Source organism: Phocoena phocoena, chromosome 11, assembly GCF_963924675.1.
Source record: "Phocoena phocoena chromosome 11, mPhoPho1.1, whole genome shotgun sequence".
Lineage (NCBI taxonomy): Eukaryota > Metazoa > Chordata > Mammalia > Artiodactyla > Phocoenidae > Phocoena > Phocoena phocoena.
In genome coordinates this window covers 51559957-51587220 of record NC_089229.1, presented here as the reverse complement: position 1 = coordinate 51587220, position 27264 = coordinate 51559957, and the positions used below count along the sequence as shown (strand labels likewise).

Below are 27264 nucleotides of genomic sequence, written 5' to 3'. Positions count from 1 at the left end.
ATTGCTCTCCTCCAATAGCCCCTTCCTCTCTCCTACTTTGGTAGAAAAGTTTTCATTACACTGTACCTTATTGTGGTGATCTGTGCCTTCTTGAAGAATATGGAAAGGAACAGGCCTATCTGTTGTTACTCTGTCTGTATTACTGAGAGCATTTTGTATTACGTGACACTCTGACCTCATTACGAGAACCCACAGGAGACATTGCTCTCTGCTCTCAGTTGGAGTTGGTATAAGGCCTGGCTCATCTGGGGCTATGCCTAGTGTATCAAGCTCAGGTTGTGTCATTAGGCTCACTGGACATGGAATGAGATGAGAAAAAAAATCTAGTTAATAAAACTTCTTTGGGACTTCCCTGGCGGTCCAGTGGTTAAGACTCCGCGCTTCCACTGCAGAGGGTGTGGGTTCAATCCTTGGTCAGGGAACTAAGATCCCGCATGGCACTGCCAAATGAAATAAAAAGCATCAAAAAACAAAAACAAAGAAACTCCTTTTAGGAGGAGTACTGTATATGATTGAAGGGAATACTTTGAGAAGCTACTTGCAGAGGTGTTAAGAATTTCAAGGGGTGGGATCAAGTAACAGTATGCCCAATAATCTTCCCTCTGAGTAGTTTGGCTGGATTTAGCTGGAGAGTTTTTTTGTTTGTTTGTTTGTTTGTTTTCGGTACGCGGGCCTCTCACTGCTGTGGCCCCTCCCGTTGCGGAGCACAGGCTCCGGACGCGCAGGCTCAGCGGCCATGACTCACGGGCCCAGCCGCTCCGCGGCATGTGGGATCTTCCCGGACCGGGGCACGAACCCGCGTCCCCTGCATCGGCAGGCGGACTCTCAACCACTGCGCTACCAGGGAAGCCCACATAGAAACCTTTTATTCATGCAGCTCCTCTGTAAATAAATGTGGAAGAGATATTTTAAAGACTATCAGCTTGAAGGGATGCCCACAGACCTACATGTCTTGATCAAGTCCTAATGTGAATTCCTTGTATAGTTTAACTTCCCCTGAGCAACTATTTCGTTTCTGTGTTTATGGTGTTTGGGACTCATAACCAGCCATGGTTTCCTCTTTGAGGTGCTGGAGTAGAGCTTAGCGCTAAGTATGCAGTCCATCTCTCCCAAGTGTGAAGAAGTCCCTGTACGCCTTTGTCCTAAGCTCACTCCTGGATCCGTTTCACTGTGTAACTTTTATTTCCTCTTGCCTCATTTCTCCTACTTATTTAATCTTGCCAAATGGTGTACATCTTCTCAGGCTGCCTTCACTCCCTCCTACTTCAACTTTTTTTTTTTTTGCGGTACGCGGGCCTCTCACTGTTGTGGCCTCTCCCGTTGTGGAGCACAGGCTCCGGACGCGCAGGCTCAGCGGCCATGGCTCACGGGCCCAGCCACTCCGCGGCATGTGGGATCCTCCCGGACCGGGGCACGAACCCGCGTCCCCCGCATCGGCAGGTGGACTCTCAACCACTGTGCCACCAGGAAAGTCCCTACTTCAACTTCTAAATTATTTTTTAGGTATATTAATATTCTCTGCTCTTCCTTCTTTGTCTTCTTCCTCCGCCTCCTCCTCTTCTGTGGTAACTTCATAAGAGTAACAACAATTATTTCATACCCTGTATTATTGGCCTTCGTTTCAAGAGCTGGCCTCCATTGTTGTGATTCTACATAAATCGACAAAGTGACCAAAGGATGAAGATTCATAATACATATGGTGGAGGGAAGGATGAAGGAAGGGCTCAATCAATTTGCCAAATAGTAAAGGCCTTACTGTTATATCAGTAAACATATACATAGGTAAGTAGCAAAGGATGTTAACTGTATGTAGAATCTAAAAACACAATAAAATACCAGTGAATCATACTGCACCTCACCAAATAAAGCCATTATGTATATTTTTATTAAAAGTAATTCAATATATGACTAGTATTATTCATTTATAATATGACTAATAGTCAACAAATTTTTGGCTTAACCTCCTAACTGTATTTCCAAATGCCGTAGCAGACATTTCCACCAAGATGTCCTAAAGGCACATTAAACTCAGCATCTTCAAAACCAAACTCAGTATGTCTGGAAACCCTCACCCCTGCTCACACTTGTTCCTCCTTACTCATTAGCGTCACTGTCCAGATTCCTCTCTTTTCTTAACCCTTACATCTGATCAGTCATCCAGTCCCCTGCTTAGATTTGAAATTTCTCTTGAGTCCAAACTCTCCTCTCTGACACTAAAGACATTTCAGATCCTGTTATCTCTCCCCTTTACCTGAAGTCTCCTGGGGCTGTGTGTGTACTCCAGGTGTACATAAAGCTATCTTTTGGGGTAAGTGAAGAAAGTATTAGAGCTGTTACATATATTTTTACCTCTTCCTTTTTAAATTTGTTTTTTATTGAACTGTATTTGATTTACAATGTTGTGTTAATAACTGCTGTACAGCAAAGTGATTCACTAATACATATATATGTATATATATACACACACATTCTTTTTTTTTTGGCCGTGCCATGCAGCATGCAGGATCTCAGTTCCCCAACCAGAGATCGAACCCACACCCCCTGCATTGGCAGTGTGGAGTCATAACCACTGGACCACCAAGGAAGTCCCTACGTAGTCTTTTTTTTATGTTCTTTTCCATTATGACTTATCATAGGATATTGAATGTAATTCTCTGTGCTATACAGTAGGACCTTGTTGTTTATCCATTCTATATGTAATAGCTTACATCTGCTAACCCCAGCCTCCCAATCCATCCCCACCTCAACCCCCTTTCCCTTGGCAACCACCAGTCTGTTCTCTATGTCTGATTCTGTTTCTGTTTCATAGTTAGGTTCATTTGTGTCATATTTTAGATTCCACATATAAGTGATATCACATGGTATTTGTCTCTTTCTGACTTACTTCATTTAGTATGATAATCTCTAGTTGCAGCCATGTTGCTGCAAATGGCATTATTTCATTCTTTTTTATGGCTGAGTAGTATTCCATTGTATGTATGTACCACATCTTCTTTATCCGTTCATCTGTCGATGGACATTTTAGGTTGTTTCCATGTCTTGGGTATTGTGAATAGTGCTGCTATGAACATAGGGGTGCATGTATCTTTTTGAATTATAGTTTTGTCTGGTTATATGCCCAGCAGTGGGATTGTTGGATTATATGGTAACTCTATTTTTACTTTTCTGAGCAACCTCCATACTGTTTTCCACAGTGGCTGCACCAACTTATATTCCCACCAACAGTGTAGAATTTACCTCTTCCTTTTAACATTTCTGGCTTTTATGATGTACATATTGGAACAGTTATATATGTAAATAAATAGTAGTCATATATAGGACTATGTGTTCAAAATTTCCTACTGGAGTGTGTGATCAAAATCGTTTGGAGATGACCAACCTAGACCACTGCAGTTTGTCACCATGCCTTCGGTCTAACTTCCCCCTCTATTCTGTTATTCATTATGAGTTAATACAAGTAATGTGTTCAGAATAAACTAAGCACTACCTAAGTGTCAACTATTATTATTATTATCCTGTCCCCAAACTTAACATTCTGCCACCTTTTAGATCCTCATAATCATGCATCTGGACTTTTTATTTAAAAGTCTTTAATAAATAAGTCAGTTCTCATATTAGAATTCTCAGGGTTAGCCCCCTGGCTCCTGGCCTGCTTTGCCAAGTCTTTGTGAGCACAGGCTGACACCCTGGGCTCTGGCTAGAGGAGAAAGATCGCTGTGGTCTAGCACCGTAACAAGATGCGGTCACTCTGCTTCCAGCCTCTCCCTTGATTTCTTCCCATAACACATGTCACTTCCCTAAATCTCACAACTGATTATGCCACTGCCTGGTGTAAGAGAACTTGTGGGCTTTAGACTATCTATAAAATAAGGTCCACATTCCCCTGGGAGAGAGGAGAATAAAATATGTTGGAAAGTTGCTACCTAGGATTTGTAGAGTTTTGTGTTCTGCTGTGTTTGCTGAGAAAAGGAAGGGAGGAAGAACAGCATAGTGTTAAGGCTTCAGAGGCAGATGACATGGATTCAAACCTGTCCCTCTCATGTGTGATCGTGGGTAAACTGCTTCCTATCTCCATGACTCAGTTTTCTTATATGTAAAAGGGCGTAATGATACTTGCCCCGTAGGGTTGTAAGGTAACATATATTTTTCTTGAGAACCAATAGGTTCTTAATAAATGGTAGCACTTATTAAAAAAATTGAAGTATAGTTGATTTACAGTGTGTCTTAGTGTCTGATGTATAGCAAAGTGATTCAGATATTTTATATATATATATATATATATATATATTCTTTTTCAGACTATTTTCCTTTATGGTTTATTACAGGATATTGAATATAGTTCCCTGTGCTATATAGTAGGACCTTGTCGTTTATCTGTTTTATGTATAGTAGTGTTTATCTGCTAATCCCAAACTCCTAATTTATCCCTCCCCCACCCCCTTTCCCCTGTGGTAACCGTTTGTTTTCTATGTCTGTGAATCTGTTTCTGTTTTGTAAATAAGTTCATTTGCATCATATTTTAGATTCCACATATAAGTGATATCACATTTGTCTTTCTCTGACCTCGCTTAGTATGATAATCTCTAGGTCCATCCATGTTGCTGCAAATGGCACTATTTCGTTCTTTTTTTATGGCTAATATTCTATTGTATATATATATCACATCATTTAAAAATTTTTATTTTACATTGGAGCACATTTGATTAACAATGTTGTGTTAGTTGCAGGTGTACAGCAAAGTGATTCAGTTATACATGGACCTACTCTTTTTCAAATTCTTTTCCCATCTAGGTTATTACAGAATATTGAGCAGCGTTCCCTGTGCTATACAGTAGGTCCTGTTATCTTTTTTATTTGTAAATTACTTTGTATAGTTGATTTATAATGTACCAGTTTCTGCTGCCCAGAGAGCAAAGCAGCTATACATACACATGCATCCACTCTTTTTTAGATTCCTTTCCCATATACGTCAGTACAGAGTATTATGTAGAGTTCCCTGTGCTATACAGTAGGTCCCTATTAGTTATCTATTTTATATATAGTAGTGTATATATGTCAATCCCAATCTTCCAATTTATCCCCCCACCTTACCCCCTTGGTAACCATAAGTTTATTTTCTATATCAGTGACTCTATTTCTGTTTTGTAAATAAGTTCGTTTGTACCATTTTTTTAGATCCCACATATAAGCGCTATCACATGCTATTTGTCTTTCTCTGTTGGTTATCTATTTTAAATATAGCAGTGTGTACATGTCAATCCCAAACTCCCAGTCTATACCTCCCCCCACCCTTCCCCCACTAGTAACCATAAGTTTGTTCTCTAAGTCTGGGAGTCTGTTTCTGTTTTGTAAATAAGCTCAGTTGTATCATTGTTTTTAGATTCTACATATAAGCAATATCATACCTTTGTCTGACTTACTTCACTCAGTATGACAACCTCTAGGTCCATCCATGTAGCTGCAAATGACGTTATTTCATTCTTTTTTATGGCTGAGTAATATTCCACTGTGTGTGTGTGTGTGTGTGTGTGTGTGTGTGTACACACACACACACATCTTCTTTATCCATTCATCTGTTGATGGACATTTAGGTTGTTTCCATGTCTTGGCTATTGTATTGATAAATAGTGCTGTTAAGAATGTGCACGTATCTTTTTGAACTATGATTTTCTCCAGATATATGCCCATGGGATTGCTCAATCATATGGTAACTCCATTTTTAGTTGTTTAAGGTTTTCCATAGTGGCTGCACCAATTTATTGAATACATTCCCAACTGGTAGCACTTTTATTTGCAACAATTTCACACCTTTAGAAAGTCTTCACTAAGGGATATTTAACACATCCTAGTTAGAAAAGACTTTTTGAAAGAAATGACAACTAAGCTGGGAGCTGACATAAATAGGAGTGCTGCAGGCTCTGACAACAGAGCGTAGTGTGACATGGCTGGAGTAGAGACAGAACTGGGAGGGAGAGATGAGGCTGGAGAGCTAGGACATAGTCGGGGAAAGAATATCTTCTGGTTTTTTGTGATACTGCAAAGTTTTAACTTCCACTCAGTTGCAACCAACTTTATTTTCATAAAATAACACATGCAAAGACCACTCCATACAACACTCAGAAAACTAAAGCAGCGCCTTTATTTTATACACACAAACAGTATAAAATGTTTATGTAAGAGCTGTGTTTGTTTACAATATATTATATTGCTTCAAGCCAATGCCAAAAGTTCATACATTATATTCCCTATTTTATTGTGTTTACAATATATTATATCGTTTAATGCCACTACCACAGTGTTGTTTCTTTCTCTCTCTCTTTTTTTTTTTTTCAATACTGAATTCTCTGGAATCATGGTAAGGTCAAAATATATTGTATTGTGAGTTTAGAAATAAGGGGAATTTTAAAAATGTGATAAATGTCTAAATACATGACAATATAATTTGAAATGCTATAACTTCTGCACTTTTATAACTGCTTCATCCAGACCCTTGTGATTTATGCATTTTTGTTCCATTTATCTTCTCTAATGTTGCCCAGCCCCTCGACATCATGAATGCATTGTACTTTTGGAAATTATCTGCCAGCTACACATTGAAAAGACAAAAATTTAACCTGAACAACTTACATAACATAAAATCGGTCCCAAAGCACTGAAACAAGAAAATCTATACCATCACGCTACAGATGTACTTAGAAAACTTAAAAGGCAGAGTAAATATCAGCTTGGTGATTTATAATGAAGCTAATAAAATTCAGGCCAGTATTCTTAACTGTAATGAACATTATTTGAACATTCAACACATAAAAGGTTAACAAAGGCTATGAACTTGGTGTAACTTAAAACGTTTCAGATGTCGGAGTTCACCAGATGTAATTGGATTCAGGTGGGTCCTGCCGTTCCTCGGCCTTTTTAAGTGAAGGCGTGTGCTGCCTGAGCCCGGCGCCTGCTGGCCTCAGGGCATGCGTGAGGCTGGCTCCGTACCCTGCAAAATTATTCACAGCTTAGAAGAAAAGAAACTACAAAAACAGGCTCTTCAGATTCATTATTAATCATTCAAATGAAATCCATTTTCCCTTTTCAACCCAGAGTGAAAGACCACAGCAATCACAAAAGGCTACCTGAATGAAGAGATGTTACAGGTTCAAGATCTCTGTTAAAAGAAACCCATTTTACTAACTCCGTCAAATCTGGCTTCCACTGAATCTCTGATTCACTATGTATTTTTGGCCATGCAGATACTCTTGATGCAAACTTTGGATGAATGTGATTGCATGGAAGGATGTTCTCCACCCAAGAGTTGGTAAGGATCTAGCACTGAGGTCTCAATAGCAGGGATGCTTCTGCGGAGGACTTGGTCATTGATCCTTTCACTGCCTTGTAAAACCAGACTCCATTACGTTGATCTAGTTCAATGTAATAACCCCTGTTCTTCATATAGATCACATGATTAGGCGTGGCTATTGCGTTTACACAAAATAGGAATTTTATAAGAATTAAGGGCTCCAGTACACATGTTAGAGAAAGGTTGTGATTTGAACGGACTCCTTATCAATGGGGATTTGTGAGTTTTGGTGAAGGTGGGCATCTATCGATAGCATTTCCAGCTCATTATAAATGGAGTGTAACACTGAGTTACACAACTTGAAGCCTCTTTTCTTATTACTTGTGAACTTCTGGAGATGCTTCCGGGCACTGACTCACTTCTACTGATTTCCTAAAACGGATCCAAAACAGCAATCACACTTTAAAAATCTGCCTCCATCTTCCTGTGCATTAGAGTCAAGTCTGGCATTTCATTTGTTCCTTGTGGTTTTTTCTAAAATTTATTTTAATTAATTAATTAGGCTGTGTTGGGTCTTCGTTGCTGTGCGCGGGCTTTCTCTAGTTGCGGTGAGCGGGGGCTACTCTTGGTTGCACACAGGCCTCTCATTGCGGTGGCTTCTCTTGTTGCAGAGCACGGGCTCTAGGTGCATGGGCTTCAGTAGTTGTGGCACATGGGCTCAGTAGTTGTGGCTCGCGGGCTCTAGAGCGCAGGCTCAGTAGTCGTGGCACACGGGCTTAGTTGCTCCGCAGCACGTGGGATCTTCCCGGACCAGGGCTCAAACCCGTGTCCCCTGTACTAGCAGGCGGATTCTTAACCACTGCGCCACCAGGGACGTCCCTTCCTTGTGGTTTTTAAATGCAAGCATGGGGGGACTTCCCTGGTGGTCCAGTGGCTAAGACTCCACACTCCCAATGCAGGGGCCCGGGTTCGATCCCTGGCCAGGGAACTAGATCCCACATGCTGCAAAGAAGACCTGGTGCAGCCAAATAAATAAATAAATGCAAGCATGCCCTTAAGTAACCACTGAGAACAGAATACTTTGTTCCTGAATGTGTCTCTTTGAATTGTCGGTACGTAGGCTAGTAGCTCATGGCGCAGCCAAAACAATGAGCCAACAATTCGCTGGAGTAAATCCCTACCCTGCTGCTCACCCTGCAACCCATGAAGCCCACACCTCCCTGGTGAGGGGAGCCTAAGCTGGGGAGTCTGTCTCCAGTATCCTCCTCCCAAGTAGGAATGTCTGGGTGCCTGGGACCTCTCAGCATGTCACCCTGCTGGGGGTCTGTTCTTAGCAGAACTCTGTGCCTCAGGGCTTCCTTGTCCCCTCCCGTTAATCAACATAAATCTCATTCTTTCAGCCTGATTCTCTCAGCCAACGTACAGAATGGCTGGGTGGCCTCTCCTAGAAAACACGTTTGCATTTGAATCAAACACCAAGGCATCTTCTTGACATGCAGTGCCTGGATCTGAAGGAGCAACAGATGACAAAAGCTTTCAGCAAGTGGGAGTGCTATTTGGTGGCTGGCAGACCTGTCAGAATTGCTCATCTAAACTACATGCATGAGGGCCCCTAACTTGCCTTCTTCCTAGAAGAGCGACCGGGTGTAACAGCAGGAACAGTGCCTCTTGTACTCCCCTCCCATCATCGTTGGCGGTCACCAGGCCCCAAATGTGAGTCCCAGAAGACCTTTGTAATTGAGTCCTGGGACGTATGGTCTCACTTCAGGTCATCCCTAGGCCCAAGGACTTCTGGAAACTTACTCTGATTTAGGGACAAACTGCACAGTTTGTATCCTGAGTTAAAGGTGGCGTAAAGGGTTTGGTTTAACTCTTTTCCAAAACGGCTCCAGAAATGGTTCGTGTTCTATAGGTCTTTTACTCCCACGAAGGTCCCTCCCACCAAGTATGTCCTAACAGGGATACCATTCAATCATTCCCACCTCGGTAAAGGAACGCTTTTCCAGAGGAGCTCCACTTCTTGTTAAGCTATGCCCACCTGAAGCCAATTCAATCTACCATCCAGCCAATTCGGTGGGTGCAAAAGACTCAAAGCAATGGCTTAGCCTAGACCAGACACCTGTATACTTTAAAATAAACAAATAAACGTGTATACCTACACATAGATGGTATATATACATATCAGAATAATATAATGTGAGTTATAAAACATGCACAAAAATTAGAAATAATTAGAGATTGAGATACATAGCTATATATACATATAAAATTTATACATAAATGTAATAAAAGAATACAAAAAATGTTTTCAAACTATATTTTCCCTCAGCATCCAGCTGATCATTCCACACTCACTGGGCTACATGCATCACCCTTTGGAGACCGCTGATTTAGAAAAACATCTGATGTGAAAGTGATCTGTTCAATTTGTGTACATTATTTTGGAGACACAATTTGGTAGACACAACCTGGATGTCTGTTAATCAAGGGAGCTGTATGACTGAATGAAGCCTTTCTTTCCTCAAAGGAAAGTGGCCAGTGGGCCCATACTCAGGAGACTGAGTTCAGGCTGCGGGATGAACCTGCAGAAACTGCATTCTTTATTTCCTTCACTTGCTGATTGACCCTCCCTCTTGAACCTGGGTGCTGCCAGCAAGGGCCTTTTCTGTCTGTCCACGGGTATGTCTCCAGTGCCCGGATTCATGCCTAGCATAGCAATCAAAACGGAATGATTGAATTTAGCAACTTTCATTTTGTGTATAAAATAGGTCAGTGGTTTATTAGCCTATAGCTAGTTCATTTTTGGTACTCAGTACATTTGAAAAAACACAACTCCATGATACCACCTCTCCCGTACTTCACAGACCTTGACTGTCCCACAAAAGAACCCGTTTAAAGCATACCATAACCAATACAGTTTAAAGATTTTACAGAGCAGAACTCTTCATGTTCTATACGCTGACTGATCAATCCTGAATGATAAAATCAGAACCATGTAGATACCGATCTACATTCGATTTAAAATCTTACTTATTTCTCTCAGTTAACATACCGTATTACCAAATCACCACGTAGTACTAATTCAGCCTGGAAGATATTTGTGGTGTTATTTTACAGTGATGCTTTCTTTCCTCTTTATACTCTAAAGCTGAGGCTCTACAGTTTAGAGTGGGGGTGGGGCGGGGTGTGGCATGCAGAGAAGCACGGGGGAGAATAGGCAGCGGAGGAGAAGTTGCTTTCCTGAAAAGGTAAGCAGGGCTGAGTTAGGCTTGTCCATCCGCCTTTGGAGCCAGGAAACAGACATGCAAAAGGCTGGCTCCCCGGACGGCTCGCACTCACTTTTATTGCAGTGTCTTCCATGCCAGCCTTCCTGACATTGGCATTTGTTGGGTTCGTGGCAGGTTCCGTGCGTACCGCAGCCAGGTTCGCAGACAGCTAGAGTCAAAGGAGATAGAGAGAATGTTTCCTGAGCTTTCATTTGTCAACAGAATTACGCAGCTGCTTTTCCTGCAGTTCTTTAGAGTGTGTTAGTTTTGGCTTCATCCCTTTTTTTTTTTTCTTTCTTTCTTTCTAAGTCAATCTCCAGCTAGAAGTCAGTTTTGGACATTGTGAAACAGTCCTGAGAGTAATCTTAAACTAGACTTGGTGCTTCTCATTCACAATAGATGCTCAGGAGGGCTCTGAAACTGCTGGGCAATGGAAGTTCATCTTCCTTAAGAAAACTCCTAAGAGTTAAAAAGTTTGGTTGTGTGTGCGAATGTGTCTAAGGTTTTTTTTACATGCATGGATTTCATACAACGTCTTTGGTCTACTTCAAGGAAACATATGTCAGTGAAGAAAGGTTAACTGTGATGCCCAAGCAACATGCAGTAGGTTCAGAAGTTATGAAGAGAGAAGAGACTCCTACTAGTTTAATTATCCTGTAACACAAGATCGACTATGTGTTCGGGGTACTTACGCTTTGAACAGAGGTCTCCTTGGTAACCTTTGGAGCACTTGCATTTACTTTTGCCAACGCATTTACCTCCATTTCGACAGGGCTGCGGGCATTTGCCTCAAATAGAGAAGAATGCAAATAAGCAAGGAACTCTGTGCTTCATTCAGAGGCAATTACATTTTTTTCAGAGGAACTGCAAGGCTTTGAGAGGATCAGGCCTTTTAAGTAGCAGTTATTTCCACTTATTTCTGATCTATCCTGGCTTTGTTACTGTTTGAGTCTCGTTTTTGGAAGAAACAGGCTAGTCTTTTTACTTATGATTCTGGATATGTATCTTCTACAATGAATATGTTCAAATGTATTTATATTACTTTAAAAAAAACCAGAATAATGTTTTAACTGATTCATAAACGCTTGTAATTTAAGGTATACTAAAAATGAAGATATGACTGACGCCCTAACTGATCTTTTCTGAGCTCTGATTTTTCTATGTCACTTTTTCTGAAAGCAGGCCTATGCTTGGACATGATGACTTCTGTCTTAGCCTCGGATTCTCCAGAAAGCAGGGCCTGCGTGCAGAGTTTATTTGGGAAGTGGTCCTAGGGGTCAGGCATGGCGGGTGGGGAGAGGAAAACGGCGAAGGAGGGAAAGCCAACGCAAAAGTATAATATGTTTGTGGGTTGGTCATCACTATGGGCTACTGGGCTGTATCCTGCAGCGTCTTTCTGAGGAGCCAGGTAGACTGACTGCACCTTCAAGGTGACTGAAGGAAGGAAGAGGGCAGCGTTTATCCATCTGTACTTGTCTCCCACTGATCAGAGGTCACCCCATGGAATAACTTTCTTGCGTTCCCATCCTGTGACTGTGTGAGTGCAGATTCTATTTTTTTTTTTTTAGTACTCAGGAGTCTCCGGGTGGAAAGCAAGAAAAGTGTGACACAGCTAAGGTGCCATTAGGCTATGTCTGTGCAAAATAGGTCACAGCAGTGGCTGGAGTGAAAGGCTGGCTGAGAAGGATATGAGGTGGGGCACAAAAGGGGCCTGATTCCACACCTGTGCATTCTTCTGGAATGTCTTAGATCCTAATGATACATCATTCTTTCTTTTATCTCTGTGCCAAATGAGTATTGCTAGTCTTTTCACAGATCTTTTAGAGCTGGAATAGGGCCTTAGATGTAAGAATTATATAATATTCTTCTTTTCTCTTTTGAAGCTATTTATTCTCCCTCTGCAATCTAGAATTTGCCATCCTAAGGCTGAAGTTTTTTTCCTGGCAAGCATTATGCTTGACAAACAGAGTGAATCCCATATGAAAGTAATTTTGCTAAAAACACTTTCTTCTCTTTTTATTTCTCCAAAAATGACTTTCTTCATATATAAATCAACTAAAGCAGCATTTAGTCATTGTGGAGATAATAGAGACATAATATTGAGATGTTAGAGTCTCTCAAGAACCTGGAATGCCATTAGACCTGTAGGTTCTTCTGATGCAGGGATGTTCTAGAAACATGTATTAAAACAATCTTAATATTAGAATGCCACCTTTTTATTGACCATTAAAAATCCAAAAGTGTACTTTTTGATAGGTTTGGATACAAATAATAGCATTTACTATTTGGTCAAGATCCCAACTCTAATTTAAGGAAAGGAATACCTAATTCTGAATTTCCATTTGCATCAAAGAAACATCTGTCCCCATCGTATGCACAAAATTGGATCATATCACAGTATTCTGCAATGCACTGGGTTTTTTCAAGTAAGTAAAGATGTGGGACAATAACTATATGGCAGAAAAGATGGAGGAGTTATTGCGAAATACTTGGTGAGCCCAAGTTTCCCCATATTCTATGAGATGTGAACTTGGTATCCAGGGATAATGCAGAGAATGACTGATGGAGAGAATCTTTTCAATGACTCCAAGGACCTTTTTGTTTTCTTGGCAAGAGGGAAGTGAGGACCCTTAGGATCACTGCAGCCAGGAAGGAGGACATTCTCTTCCAGTTATCTCACCACAGAAATATGATTGCTGGTGACGGTTAGAAGGCCATTCCTAGATCAAACCTCATGGAGCCGAAACATCATGAAGAGATGATTGATTGTTTTAAAATTACAAATTCTATAAGTGTCTGTAACATTAACTTCCTTTTCCTGAAAATATTTTGCAACCAGTCTATCCATTGGACAGTGGTAAACTGAGTCAACTTGAGCGATTACACATTTTTACCCAAATGAGACTAAATATTGCCTGAAGACAAACAGATTTGACTAATTCTAAACAATTTGAATTTTAACTAACCAGTGAGAACAGTGAGATAAGGTATTGACAAAATAAAGATATTAAACTTCCTCTGCCCATCAGATTGTGAGGTAACTTAAATTTGTGACTATCCTTCACATAGAAAAAAAGATAAAAATAGTTTACAATAAGCGCCAATAACTGTCATCTCTGGGTCTTAGAATTATGAGTGATTTTTAATTATTTTATCCAATATTCTAATATTTTATGGAGAGCATTTTACACAGATAAGTTTTATAATAATAAGAACCCATTAAGGTATTAAAAAACATTTATAGTACAGTATAAATAATTTGGTCTTTTTAACTGATGGCTCATTAAAGATTCTTGTAAAGTCTGTGAACCTTAAAGAACAAGATAAACATAGGTACATACATCTAGATACTTCTAACCATGGTCTTATTTGTTAAACTGCAAGTATATCTCACAGTCAGGTCAGAGTGAAGTTTGAGAAGATATCAATTCTGATAGAGGCCAGGAGAAATGAAGATATAAATAGCATCAGAATACATATTTCATTAAAAAAACAGACAATAACAAGTGTTGGTAAGGATATGGAGAAATTGGAACCCTTGTACATTGCTGGTGGGAATGTAAAATGGTACAGCCACTTTGGAAAACAGTTCAGCAGTCCTCAGAAAATTAAAGAGTTAACATGTGGTCTAGCAATTTTACTCCTAGGTATATACCCAAGAGAACTGAAAATATGTTCACACAAAAACTTGTACACAAATGTTTGTAGCAGCACTATTATTCGTTGAGTCCTAAAGTGGGAACAGCCCAAATGCCCATCAACTGATGAATGGATAAACAAAATGTGGCTGGTATATCCACACAACGCAATGTTATTTAGCAAGTAAAAGGAAGTAATGATATATGCTACAACGTAGGTGAACCTCGAAAACATGCTAAGTGAAAGAAGTCAGACATAAAAGGCCATATATTGGATGATTCTATTTATATGAAATGTCTAGAATAGGCAAATCTAGAGAGACAGGAAGTGGATTAGTGGATTCCAGGGGCTTGGGGAGAGGCAATGAGGAGTGACTGCCGATCGGTACAGGGTTTCTCTGGGGGATGATGACATGTTCTGGAATTAGAGAGAAGAGATGCTGCACAATTTTGTGACCTTATTCAATTATATACTTTAAAATGGTGAATTTTACGGTATGTGAGTTGCATCTCAATTTAAAAATAGGATACATACTTCAACTTTTTGTCTCTATTACACTAGAGGCACTTTTCAACTCAAGACCCATTTTAATTTTTTCCTGGTAATTTGGTTCCTGTAATAGAAACAAAAAATTTCCTAAAAGGATTTGAGTATAACTTGTGATGGGGATAATCAGGAGCTTTCAAAAGGCCCACATTTTTGGTGCAGTTAAAAAAAAAAAGAATAGAAAACAGTTTCTGCCAATGGAAAGGTCATAAGTTTAAGGGCATGAAACAGATGTCTACATGAAGAGAAATGAACCCATGAACAAAGATTCATAAACATGAACCAACTAAATATGCGGAGTTTGAGAGTAAGTATGGGAAGAAAAGTGAGGGGAGTGAGCTCAGAGATATCTGTATCAGGGCAGGAAGAGCAGAAACCACATCCTGACAATTAATTACATGTCCCTTGGAAACCGTAGAGGTACTTCATTTGAACTGTATAAAAAACCGTCACTTCAGCTACTACTTATTAAACTACAAAAACCCACAAATAAATTAGAGGTTGAAAGTTAAAATAGGAAGTCAGTAGTATTGAATTCTGAACCCAGTACAACTTCAGAAACTATGGCTGTACCAAACACAGTGGTGTTTTATGGATACAATACAGCTGGAGGTGAAAATGCCATATTCCAGAACTTCCAGAAAGGCGGGGACGGAGCCCCTTTAGCAGATGTGCTCACTCACACGCCTTTTGCTCCTTCCTGAGCAGGGCTTCGGTGTTATCTGTCTTCTGGGTCATAGAGTAATTGAGAGTGGGGCTGGCTCACTTCTGAGTTGAGCAGAGAGCTTTCAGTGACGTGACTGGGAGGTGACAGGGCCAGGGCAAGCGGTTTGGTATCCTGATTCCCAAAACAATGATTACCTACCACATTCCACCATTACTTTTTTTTTTTTTTTTGTATCAAAGCATGACAAACATCTAGTGAAGGCATAATGTGCACTGATTTTAAGTTTATGGCTCAACTCTTTTTTTTTTTTTTTTTTACATAAATACTCATGGGACACTTCCTCAATCAAGATATAGAGCATTTTGGGCACCCCATAAAGTTCCTTTGTGCCCCCCAATCACTATTCTTGTTTCTATGATCATCCATTACTTTTGCCTGTTCTTGAACTTCATAAAAATGGAATCACACAGCATGCACTTTCTTGTGTCTAGCTTTTACCTAGCATAACGTCTATGCAATTCATTCATGTTGTTGCATGTGCTATTAGGTTTTTGTTTGTTTGTTTTTATTGCTCTGCACCTTTTTTCCCCCATCTTTTTTCTTGAGTCTATCCTTTTCTCTGAGATAAGTTACGAGGCTCCGTCTGGTTAGGAAATGTGGCAGTGAGTGCCAGAGGAAAAACTCTCTATGCCTGCAGGTAGGTGAACAAATTCCAGCTGTCCTAAAGCTCTGATCTACATTTCCAGGCTGAAACTATGGGCTCTGCACAATGAGAAGGGGACAAAAATCACTAGCCAGAGACAACGCAACATGGTGAATAACTCGAACCCAGATAACTGAGTCAGAGAGCATTGGCTCTGAGTCATCTGTGCTGAGCTATGTCACTCTTTGCCCACCTTTAGCCAAAACAGATGGCGGCTCAATCTAGTAAAAAGAAACCACTGGCCTGAGTCCTTAGACAAGGTATTCATTGTCTCTGGGCTTCAGATTCCTCATCAATAAGACGAAGGGGTTAGATGGAGCTTCTAAGTTTTCCCCCCGAAAAAAGACAATGCAGGTCAATACTCACTTATTTCACACTGTTCCCCCTCAAGTCCTGGAGGGCAAATACACTTTCCAGGGTAGAAACACGTCCCTCCGTTAAAGCAGGTGGCTGAGCAGTTTGCTGTTAGAATGAAAACAGGGTATTGCATTAGATAGTAGCTTAAATCTAATAACAACATTTCATTAAGGCTAAGTGATTCTTCTTAGGCATCTGCTACTTGCCCATTTACTTATTTAACAAAACAAGCCACTTTACACATATAGGACTTGTAAGCAATTGCTTGACCATTTGCAGATTCCAGCAACGTAACAGGATACCACACACATTACACAGGGCCCACCTCTAGGGGTTTACTTCTTAGTGAAAAAAGGCATCATGTGTAAAAAAAAAAAAAAAAAAAAAAAAAAATTATCTTTTTTATTTTCTTATAAATATCTATGCTCTTAAAGGAGAAGAACTCTATGAACCCAAGAAAATATTTTTTAAGATGAGGGAAGAATAAAAGGAGAAAACTTTCTTTGGAATAGATAAAAGGGAGAGAAGTCATAAGTACTGGGATCAGACAAAGGAGAAAGCAACTTCTTTTCTGAATAAGAGGAACAGAGATGCATCTTATATAACAGGAATTTTTTAAAAATAGACTTTTTTGACATTTGCAGGAAGGAGTAATTATATTCAGGAAAAGACAGACTGTTGCCCCTTGCGGGTCCCACAGGCAGGGAAGTGGTGGCAGCATGAGCTGGAGGGATGAAGAATGTGGGTATATTATTGTGGGAGTCCAATTAACTATATTTTCCAGGTAATAATCATACTGTCTGTGATTCATACTAAACCCTCTCTCTTAGAGTCAGCTTCTGAAATTTCACTGCTCACTGGCACCTAAAATAGAGGGAGGACAGAAATGGGGACGGGGGAGAGCAAATATCTAAAAATAGACAAGTTGGCTCATTCTGTAAAGGAGATGAAAATAAGAACTCGATTCTCAGCTATTCCAGTTTTATGGCCTATTTGTTCTTGTCCTATATAAAACAGGCCAGAGTTGGCTGTAGATGAACGAAAGCTGGAATAAGCTTTCAGTAAGAAAATCAGAAAGGAAATCCAAAAGTTCTAAGTGTATGCTTTCTTTGTGGAAAAGAAGTGCACCTGGAATATTCTATGAATATCATGCTTCTTAAATGATAAGGCTTTTTGTTAAAAATCATAAGTACCTCTCAGCTTAAGGCCATGGCTGTACTTGCTTTGGCAAAATCAAGCCTCCTGATGTAGAGGAGAGCAAAAGCATTGGGGTACAGAATTTAGGATTTAGGAGAATCAGCTCTTGGACTTCCTCTTTGCTACTTGCTGCTAGTATTGTTAGGGCTGGACAGTTTTTTTTTTTTAATTGTGGAATGTTCCACGAATTTGCATGTCATCCTTATGCAGGGGCCATGCTAACCTTCTCTGTATCATTCCAATTTTAGTATATGTGCTGCTGAAGCGAGCACAAGACGGTGTTTTTGTGAGCGTGTCCTGTTTCTCCTGGGGATAATAAGAGATGAGAAAACATCAGGACCTGTGTCCACTTGGCTGGAGCCCTCTGGGCACTATCCCTTACTAATGTGTAGAATGCAGTGAACCTGGGAGTATAATCAAAAGTTACAGAATATGACAAAGCTGATTACTGAATTTGGCCACACCCTTAGTATTTGCATAATACTTTACCATCTGGACCAAGCTTCTCTACATTTCTGTTGTGCCGTGATTCTTTTTTTTTTTTGGCAGCATGTGGGCCTCTCACTGTTGTGGTGTGGCCTCTCCCATTGCGGAGCACAGGCTCCGGACGTGCAGGCTCAATGGCCATGGCTCACGGGCCCAGCCGCTCCGCGGCATGTGGGATCTTCCTGGACCGGGGCATGAACCCGTGTCCCCTGCATCGGCAGGCGGACTCTCAACCACTGCGCCACCAGGGAAGCCCGTGCCATGATTCTCGACTCAGAAAATGAGCCAGAGACACCAAGTAACTTTCACTGGGGCTGAGGGTTTGCTAGGCCAGTGTTTAACTACTCAACTGTTAAAGTTTGCAACAGATGTCCCAAGAGCCAATAAAAGTTAATCTTTACTGTTTCTTCAAATATGTAGGGCTAAGGTTTAGCTCCGTTCCAGTAATTAAACCATTTTTCAGAAGCGCTACACTCCCTCCTGGTTAATAAATGCATCTTTTTGTTGAGGGAGTAAAAAACATTAGTTTTTAATGTTCCCAGATCTCTGGGGAAACCAAGTGGAATTTCAACAGACTTTCCAAAAGAATAAAAAAAAGTTACTGGAGTCTAACAAGTAAGAAAATCTTTCATCTGAAAGGTAAAGTATTACAAATGTAGAAGAAACTGGAATACACATAGATCTTTTCCTTCAACAGGGACCATGCAGCATTTGTGACACCATAGCGTAAGAAAAACATTACAACTGACAGTCCACTGTGCAAATACACCAATAACAGCCTCATCTATGTGAGCAGGCCTCACAAATGGTCTTTCTAAACCTGATAATACATTCATTCTTCATCCAGATCTCTGAAGGATTTGCTCTATTTCCTAATAGTTTTGAGATAATATGTTTAATTCTGCTTCAAGAATTAACTTCTGCCCAGGTTTGAAATAGCAGAGATGCTGAAGGCTACATTCAGACAAATGCAAAGAAGCTTCACAAGAAAGAGTTTTACTCACTGGCTATTATTATCAGTGTCATTAGTGCTTAATCTTTATGAACATAAAATTTTAAAATTATTTTCACTCCAATGCTATAGTTTTAGAAGATCACTTACAACTAAAAGGTAGAGATGCTCTCAGACATGATCTCATTTAGCATAGAGGTGGGGGAACCAGGGGTCAATGGCTTAATTTCCAGTTTAGAGTTGGGAAAAGCATCGCCCACAGAGATGAGGTTCTCTGCCCAGAAGCAGTCACTGGTAGAGGAACTAAGATGTGAAACAGGTAGCCTGAGTGGCAACATGGTACGGTGGAGGGTGTGAATTTCGGCCAAGCTTCTCAAGCTCTATAAACCTCATTTTGCTTAGCTGAGATTGAGATGGATGATGCTTTACATATCTCAAAAGATTGTTGAGAGTAAAGTTAGGTAATTGTATGAAGGTACTTTGTATATCATAAAATAACAGACAACCGTAAATGACTATTCTGACTCACATTAAGGGCTCTTTCCTTTAGCTTTTCCTTCTTTTTTAAAAAGCTGCTCAATCGTAACTGGTGCTATCTGCATTATCACTGAAGAGGCACTTCTCTAAAATAACACATCATTTTATTTTGAGGCAAGTAGTTATTGAAAAGAAACAGTGCCCTACTCATGCAATTAGCATTTTGGACACAAGGATAATTTCATTAAATACATACACTTTAAGGATATAATTTAATTTTTTTTCCATAAAAGATGGGAACTGGGCAAAATAGATAGGTGTCCTGTAAAGAGTATGAATCACTCAGTACTATTTTAGAGCCACATTTTTTTTTTTTTTTTTGGCGGTACGCGGGCATCTCACTGTTGTGGCCTCTCCCGTTGCGGAGCAACAGGCTCCGGACGCGCAGGCTCAGCGGCCATGGCTCACGGGCCCAGCCGCTCCGCGGCATGTGGGATCTTCCCGGACCGAGGCACGAACCCGTGTCCCCTGCATCAGCAGGCGGACTCTCAACCACTGTGCCACCAGGGAAGCCCTAGAGCCACATTTGAATCCACTTTTTGAGAGTCAAATCTGGCTATGATGCAGCATCATAGGAAGGAGGACCCTGATCCCTCAGGGATGTGATCTGTGAGCAGAGAATGAAATTCGGGATCAGTGAACTTCTAGGTCAGGCAATTTGGAAGAGACTGTTTGATTTCAGTCTTTGAAACTCACCCCTAAAACTAATTTGGGACATACCAAAACCCCAGTGGGGAAGGAGAAGTTAATTGTTCACAAAAATCCACGCTCCCCTCCCATAAAGTTGTCACGGGGAGATGGTTGTCCAACCAGGGATGACATTTCTCCTGCCTGCATCCAGGTAGGATCATGGAGCTAATTCCTATCCATGGAATAGGTGTTGATGTTTTGTAGGTCACTTCTGAGCTTTTGTTTTGTTTTGTTTTTTGTTTGTTTTTTAAGCAGCACCTACTCCAGTCTTTCTTTCTCTGCTTATTGGCTGGATCTGGAGAGCTCCAGAGCTCTAGGCAGAACCACTGATGGAAGGCACCTGGGACCCTAAATCACTGCATGGAGAAGAACTGCCCTGCCCACCGACCAAGTATTCCTGCCCTGGAGCATTCTGTGAGCAAATGTAAACTTGTACTGTGTTAAGCTACAATAAAATTTGGGGTTAAAGTTATAGCAGCCAACTGAGCTGGCGCGGCACAACTACTGAAGCCCGTGCGCGCCTAGAGCCCGTGCTCTGCAACATGACAAGCCACCGCAATGAGAAGCCTGCACACAGCAACGAAGAGAGCCCCCGCTCGCCACAACCAGAGAAAGCCTGTGCACAGCAATGAAGACACAATGCAGCAATAAATAAATTTACATTAAAAAAAAACAACAAAAAAGTTATAGCAGCTGGTGAAGCGATACATCCTATTTACAGAGCTGTTATGAAGAGTGATGATATAGTAAATATACGTCTTTTAATCAAACATTTAAAAAGTAAAAAGAACCTTGTTCTTAGAAAGTTACCTTTATCACAATTGACTCCATAGAATCCAGGTGGACAGATGCAGAAACCGGGAGTAACACAAAGCCCGCCGTTCATGCATCGTGGTGTACAAAGGGCTAATGGGGAGAGAGAATTCTGATTAAGACCAAATAGGGTTTTGCGAGCAGGACCATTTTGGAAATGTCAATAATACAACAGGTCTGTATTTTCAAGCTTTGTAGTTGACATTAAAGTAGTCACTCTTTAGAGATACAAGTTTGCTATATTAAAAATTATTTTTATGCAGTAAATAAGGCTATTTTTCAACCAATTTCATAGAAGAGAATTAAAATTTGCCCAGAATCATTATTTTAACTAAGATGTGGTCTTCTTAAGACTGTAAATATTTTTTCTTGCCTTATTTCCTCAATCTTCCAATTTCAAAATCAGTGCAGATGAAGGTCAGGACAAGATGGCGGAGTAGGACCTTGACCTCACCTTCTCTCACGAGCACACCAGAATCACAACTAAGTGCTAAACAATCATCGATAAAAAGACTGGAACCTACCAAAAAAGATATTCTACATCCAGAGACATAAAGAAGAAACCACAACAAGACAGTAGTAAGAGCATACTCATGATATAATCAAATCCCATAGCCCTCAGGTGCGTGACCCATAAGCTGAAGAATAGTTATATTGCAGAAGTTCTCCCACAGGAGTGAGAGTTCTGAGTCCCACATCAGGCTCCCCAGCCTGGAGGTCTGACATTGGGAAGAGGAACCCCCAGAGCAGTTGGTTTTGAAGGCCAGCGGGGCTTGAATGCAGGAGCTCCACAGGACTCGGGGAAACAGACACTCCACTCTTGGAGGGTGCACACCAGGTCTTGTGTAACTGGGACCCAGGGCAAAAGTAATGACTTCATAGGAGCCTGGGCCAGACTCATCTAGTTTTGAAGGGTCTCCAGGGGTGGGGGGCAGCTGTGGCTCACTCTGGGGACAAGGACACTGGTGGCAGAGGTATCGGAGAGTATTCATTGGTATGAACTCTCCTGGAGGCCGACACTTTGCCACCAAGACCTGGCCCCACCCAATGGCCTGTAGGCTCCAGTGCTGGGACACCTCAGGCCAAACAACAAACAGGGTAGGAACGCAGCCCCATCCATCAGCAGACAGGCTGCCTAAAGACTTCCTGAGCCCACAGCCACCTCTAGACATACCCCTTAACATGGCCCTCCCCAACAGAGGGCCAAGACCCAGCTGCACTCACCAGTGAGCTTCCCACCAGGAAGCCTACACAAGCCTCTAGACCAGCCTCACCCACCAGGGGGCAGACACCAGAAGCAAGAATACTATGATCCAGCAGGCTGCAGAACTGAGTCCACAAACACAGGTCAGAATCTACCAGCTGGTCCCTGGCTCCTGGGCAATGAGAGGGGAGTGTACTTCTGGGACACACAGGACATCCCCTACAGAGGGCCATTTCTCCAAGGTCAAGAAACATAACTAACCTACCACATACATAAAAATTCAAATAGAAGTTTAGACAAAATGAGATGGCAGAAGAATATATTCCAGACAAAAGAACAAGATAAAACCCCAGAAGACCAACTAAGTGGAGATAGGCAATCTACCCAAGAAAGAGTTCAGAGTAATGATCATAAAGATGATCCAAGAACTCAGGAAAACAATGGATGCACAGAGCGAGAAGTTACAAGAGTTTTTTAACAAAGAGTTCAAAAATACAAAAAACAACCACACAGTTGAAGAATACAATAATTGAAATGAAAAAATACACTAGAAAGAATCAACAGCAGAATGAATGAGGCAGAAGAATGTACAAGTAAGCTGGAAGACAGAGTGGTGGAAATCACTGCTGTGGAACAGAATAAAGAAAAAAGAATGAAAAGAAATGAGGACAGTTTAAGAGACCTCTGGGACAATACCAAATGCACCAGTATTTGCATTATATGGGTCCCAGAAGGAGAAAAGAGAGAGAAAAGGCCTGAGAAAATATTTGAAGAGATAATAGCTGAAAAATTCCCTAACATGGGAAAGGAAGCAGTCACCCAACTCCAGAAAGTGCAGAGAGAGCCATACAGGATTAAACCAAGGAGGAACACACCAAGACATCTACTAATCAAATTGACAAAAATTAAAGATAAAGATAAAATATTAAAAGCAACAAGGGAAAAGTGATAAATAACAAAGAAGGGAATCCCCATAAGGTTATCAACTGATTTTTCAGCAGAAATTCTGCAGGCCAGAAGAAAGTAGCATGGTATACTTAAAGTAATGAAAGGGAAAAACCTACAACCAAGAATACTCTACCTAGCAAGTCTCTCATTCAGATTTGATGGAGAAATTAAAAGCTTTACAGACAAGCAAAACCTATAAGAATTCAGCAGCACCAAATTAGCTTTACAACAAATGCTAAAGGAACTTCTCTAGGTGGAAAAGAAAAGGCCACAACTAGAAATAAGAAAATTATGAAATGGGAAAGGTGAACAGTAAAGGCAAACATACAGTAAAGGTAGGAAATCATCTGCACACAAATACAATATCAAAACCAGCAATCGTGAGAACAGGAGAGTACAAATGCAGGATATTAGAAATGCATTTGAAATTAAGAGATCAGTAACTTAAAACAATTGTGTATATGTATAGACTGATATATCAAAACCTCATGGTAGGGGCTTCCCTGGTGGCGCAGTGGTTGGGAGTCCGCCTGCCGATGCAGGGGACACGGGTTCGTGCCCCGGTCTGGGAGGATCCCACATGCCGCGGAGCGGCTGGGCCCGTGAGCCATGGCCGCTGGGCCTGCGCGTCCGGAGCCTGTCCTCCGCAGCGGGAGAGGCCACAGCGGTGAGAGGCCCACGTAACGCATAAAAAAAAAAAAAAAAAAAAAAAAAAAAAAAAAAAAAAAAAAAAAAAAAAAAAAACCTCATGGTAACTGCAAACCAAAAATCTATAATATATATATACATACAAAAAAGAAAAAGGAATCCAAACACAACACTGAAGATAGTCATCAAATCACAAGAGAAGAGAACAAAAGAGGAAAGGAAGAAAAAAGACCTACAAAAACAAATCCAAAACAGTTAACAAAATGGCAATAGGAATATACATATTGATAATTACCTTAAGTGTAAATAGATTAAATGCTCCAACCAAAAGACACAGACTGGCTAAATGGATACAAAAACAAGACCTGTGTGTATGCTGTCTATAAAAGACCCACTTCAGATCTAGAAACACATACAGACTGAAAGTGAGGAGATGGAAAAAGGTATTGCATGCAAATGGAAATCAAAAGAAAGCTGGAGTAGCAATACTCATATTAGACAAAGTAGACTTTAAAATAAAGACTGTTGCAAGAGATAAAGAAGGACACTATATAATGAGCCAGGGATCAACCCAAGAAGATGATAATAACAATTGTAAATATATATGCACCCAACATAGGAGCACCTCAATAATAAGGCAAACATTAACAGACATAAATGGAGAAATTGATAGTAACATAGTAATAGTGGGGGATTTTAACACCCCACTTACATCAATGGACAGATCATCCAGACAGAAAATCAATAAGGAAACACAGGTCTCAAATGACACATTAGACCAGATGGACTTAATTGATATTTATAAAGCATTCCATCTGAAAGCCTTAGAATACACATTCTTTTCAAGTACACATGAACATTCTCCAGGATAGATCACATACTGGGTCACAAATCAAGCCTCAGTAAATATAAGAAAATTGAAATCATATCAAGCATCTTTTCTGACCACAATGCATGAGATTAGAAATCAACTAAAAAAAGAAAACTGCAAAAAACGCATGCTATTAAATAACCAATAGATCACTGAAAAAATCAAAGAGGAAATCAAAAAATACCTAGAGACAAATGAAAATGGAAACACGATGTTCCAAATGCTATGGGATGCAGCAAAAGCAGCTGTAAGAGTGAAGTTTATAATGATACAAGCTTACCTCAGGAAACAAGAAAAATCTCAAATAAACAACCTAACATTACACCTAAAGCAACTAGAGAAAGAAGAACAAATAAAACCCAAAGTTAGTAGAAGGAAAGAAATCATAAACATCAGAGCAGAAATAATGAAATAGAGACAAAGAAAACAATAAAAAAGATCAATAAAACTAAAAGCTAGTTCTTTGAAAAGATGAATATAATTGATAAGCCTTTAGCCAGACTCATCAAGAAAAAAAGGGAGAGGGCCCAAATCAATAAAATTAGAAACGACAAAGGAGAAGTTACAACTGACACCACAAATACAAAGGACCATAAGAGACTAAGCAACTATATACCAATAAAATGGACAACCTAGAAGACATGGACAAATTCTTAGAAAGGTACAATCTCCCAAGATTGAACCAAGAAGAAACAGAAAATATGAACAGACCAATTACCAGTACTGAAATTGAATCTGTGATGCAAAAGCTCCAAACAAACAAAAGTCCAGGACCAGATGGCTTCACAGGTGAATTCTAACAAACATTTAGAGAAGAGTTAACACCTATCCTTCTGAAGCTATTCCAAAAAATTACAGAGAAAGGATCACTCCAAAATTCATTCTATGTGCCCACCATCACCCTGATACCAAAACCAGACAAAGATACCACACGCACACAAAAAATTAGAGGCCAATATCACTGATGAACAGAGACGCTAAAATCCTCAACAAAATACAAGCAAACTGAATCCAACGATACATTAAAAGGATCATACCCAGTGATCAAGTGGGATTTATCCCAGTCATGCAAGGATTTTTCAATATCTGCAAATCAATCTGTGTGATACACCACATTAACAAATTGAAGAATAACAATCACATGATCATCTCAGTAGATGCAGAAAAAGCTTTTGATAAAATTCAACATCCATTTATTATAAAAACTCTCCAGAAAGTGGGCATAGAAGGAACATACCTCAACATAATACAAGCCATATATGACAAATGCACAACTAACATCATACTCAACAGTGCAAAGCTGAAAGCATTTCCTCTAAGATCAGGAAGAAGACAAGGATGTGTATTCTTGCCACTTTTATTCAACATAGTTTTGGAAGTCCTAACCACAGCAATCAGAGAAGAAAAAGAAATAAAAGGGATCCAAATTGGAAAAGCAGTAGTAAAACTGTCACTGTCTGCAGATGACATGATGCTATATATAGAAAATCCTCAAGACGCTACCAGAAAACTACTCAGCTCATCAATGAATTCAGTAAATTTACAGGATACAAAATTCATACACAGAAATCCGTTGCATTTCTATACACTAACAACGAAAGATCAGAAAGAAATTAATGAAATTAAGGAAACAATCCTACTTACCATTGCATCAAAAGGAATGAAATACCTAGTAATTAACCTACCTAAGGAGGCAGAAGACCTGTACTCTGAAAACTATAAGATGCTGATGGAAGAAACTGAAGATGACCCAAACAGATGGAAAGATGTACTGTGTTCTTGGGTTGGAAGAATCAATATTGTTAAAATGACCATACTACCCAAGGCAATCTACAAATTCAGTGTCATCCCTATCAAATCACGAATGGCATTTTTCACAGAGCTAGAGCAAAAATTTTAAAATATGTATGGAAACACAAAAGATCCCGAATAGCCAAAGCAATCTTGAGAAAGAAAAATGGAGCTGGAGGAATCAGGTTCCCTGACTTCAGACTATACTACAAACCTACAGTAATCAAAACAGTATGGTACTGGCACAAAAAACAGACACATAGATCAATGGAACAGGATGGAAAGCCCAGAAATAAATCCATGTACCTATGGTCAATTCATCTCTGACAAGGGAGGAAATACTATACAATGGAGAAAAGACTGTCTCTTCAATAAGTGGTGCTGGGAAAACTGGACAGCTACATGTAAAAGAATGAAATTAGAACATTCTCTAACACCATACACCAAAAACGCTCAAAATGTTATAAAGACCTAAATGTAAGACCAGATACTATAATACTTGTAGAGGAAGACATAGGCAGAACACTCTTTGAGATAAATTGCAGCAGTATCTTTTTATATCCATCCCCTAGAGTAATGGAAATTAAAAAATAAACAAATGGGACCTAATTAAACTTAAAAGCTTTTGCACAGCAAAGGAACCCATAAACAAGAAGAAAAGACA

General features: G+C 40.2%; 1 protein-coding gene and 1 non-coding gene across 2 annotated transcripts in view; both read right to left on the bottom strand.

Annotated features, from left to right (window-relative positions):
- Nucleotides 1-6863: 6863 nt before the first annotated feature.
- The window catches only part of WIF1 (WNT inhibitory factor 1), an 86383-nt gene continuing 65982 nt past the window's right edge, over nt 6864-27264 (bottom strand). Inside the window, exons 6-10 of the mRNA XM_065887417.1 lie at nt 21136-21231; nt 16473-16568; nt 11244-11339; nt 10625-10720; nt 6864-6985 (exon numbers count right to left, since the gene is read on the bottom strand). Of these exons, the coding sequence (XP_065743489.1) occupies nt 6864-6985; nt 10625-10720; nt 11244-11339; nt 16473-16568; nt 21136-21231 (506 nt within the window). The remainder of the gene's footprint in view (nt 6986-10624; nt 10721-11243; nt 11340-16472; nt 16569-21135; nt 21232-27264) is intronic.
- LOC136131702 (U6 spliceosomal RNA) lies at nt 17826-17932 on the bottom strand. Its single transcript, XR_010656429.1, has one exon. It is a non-coding gene; the product is annotated as a U6 spliceosomal RNA (small nuclear RNA).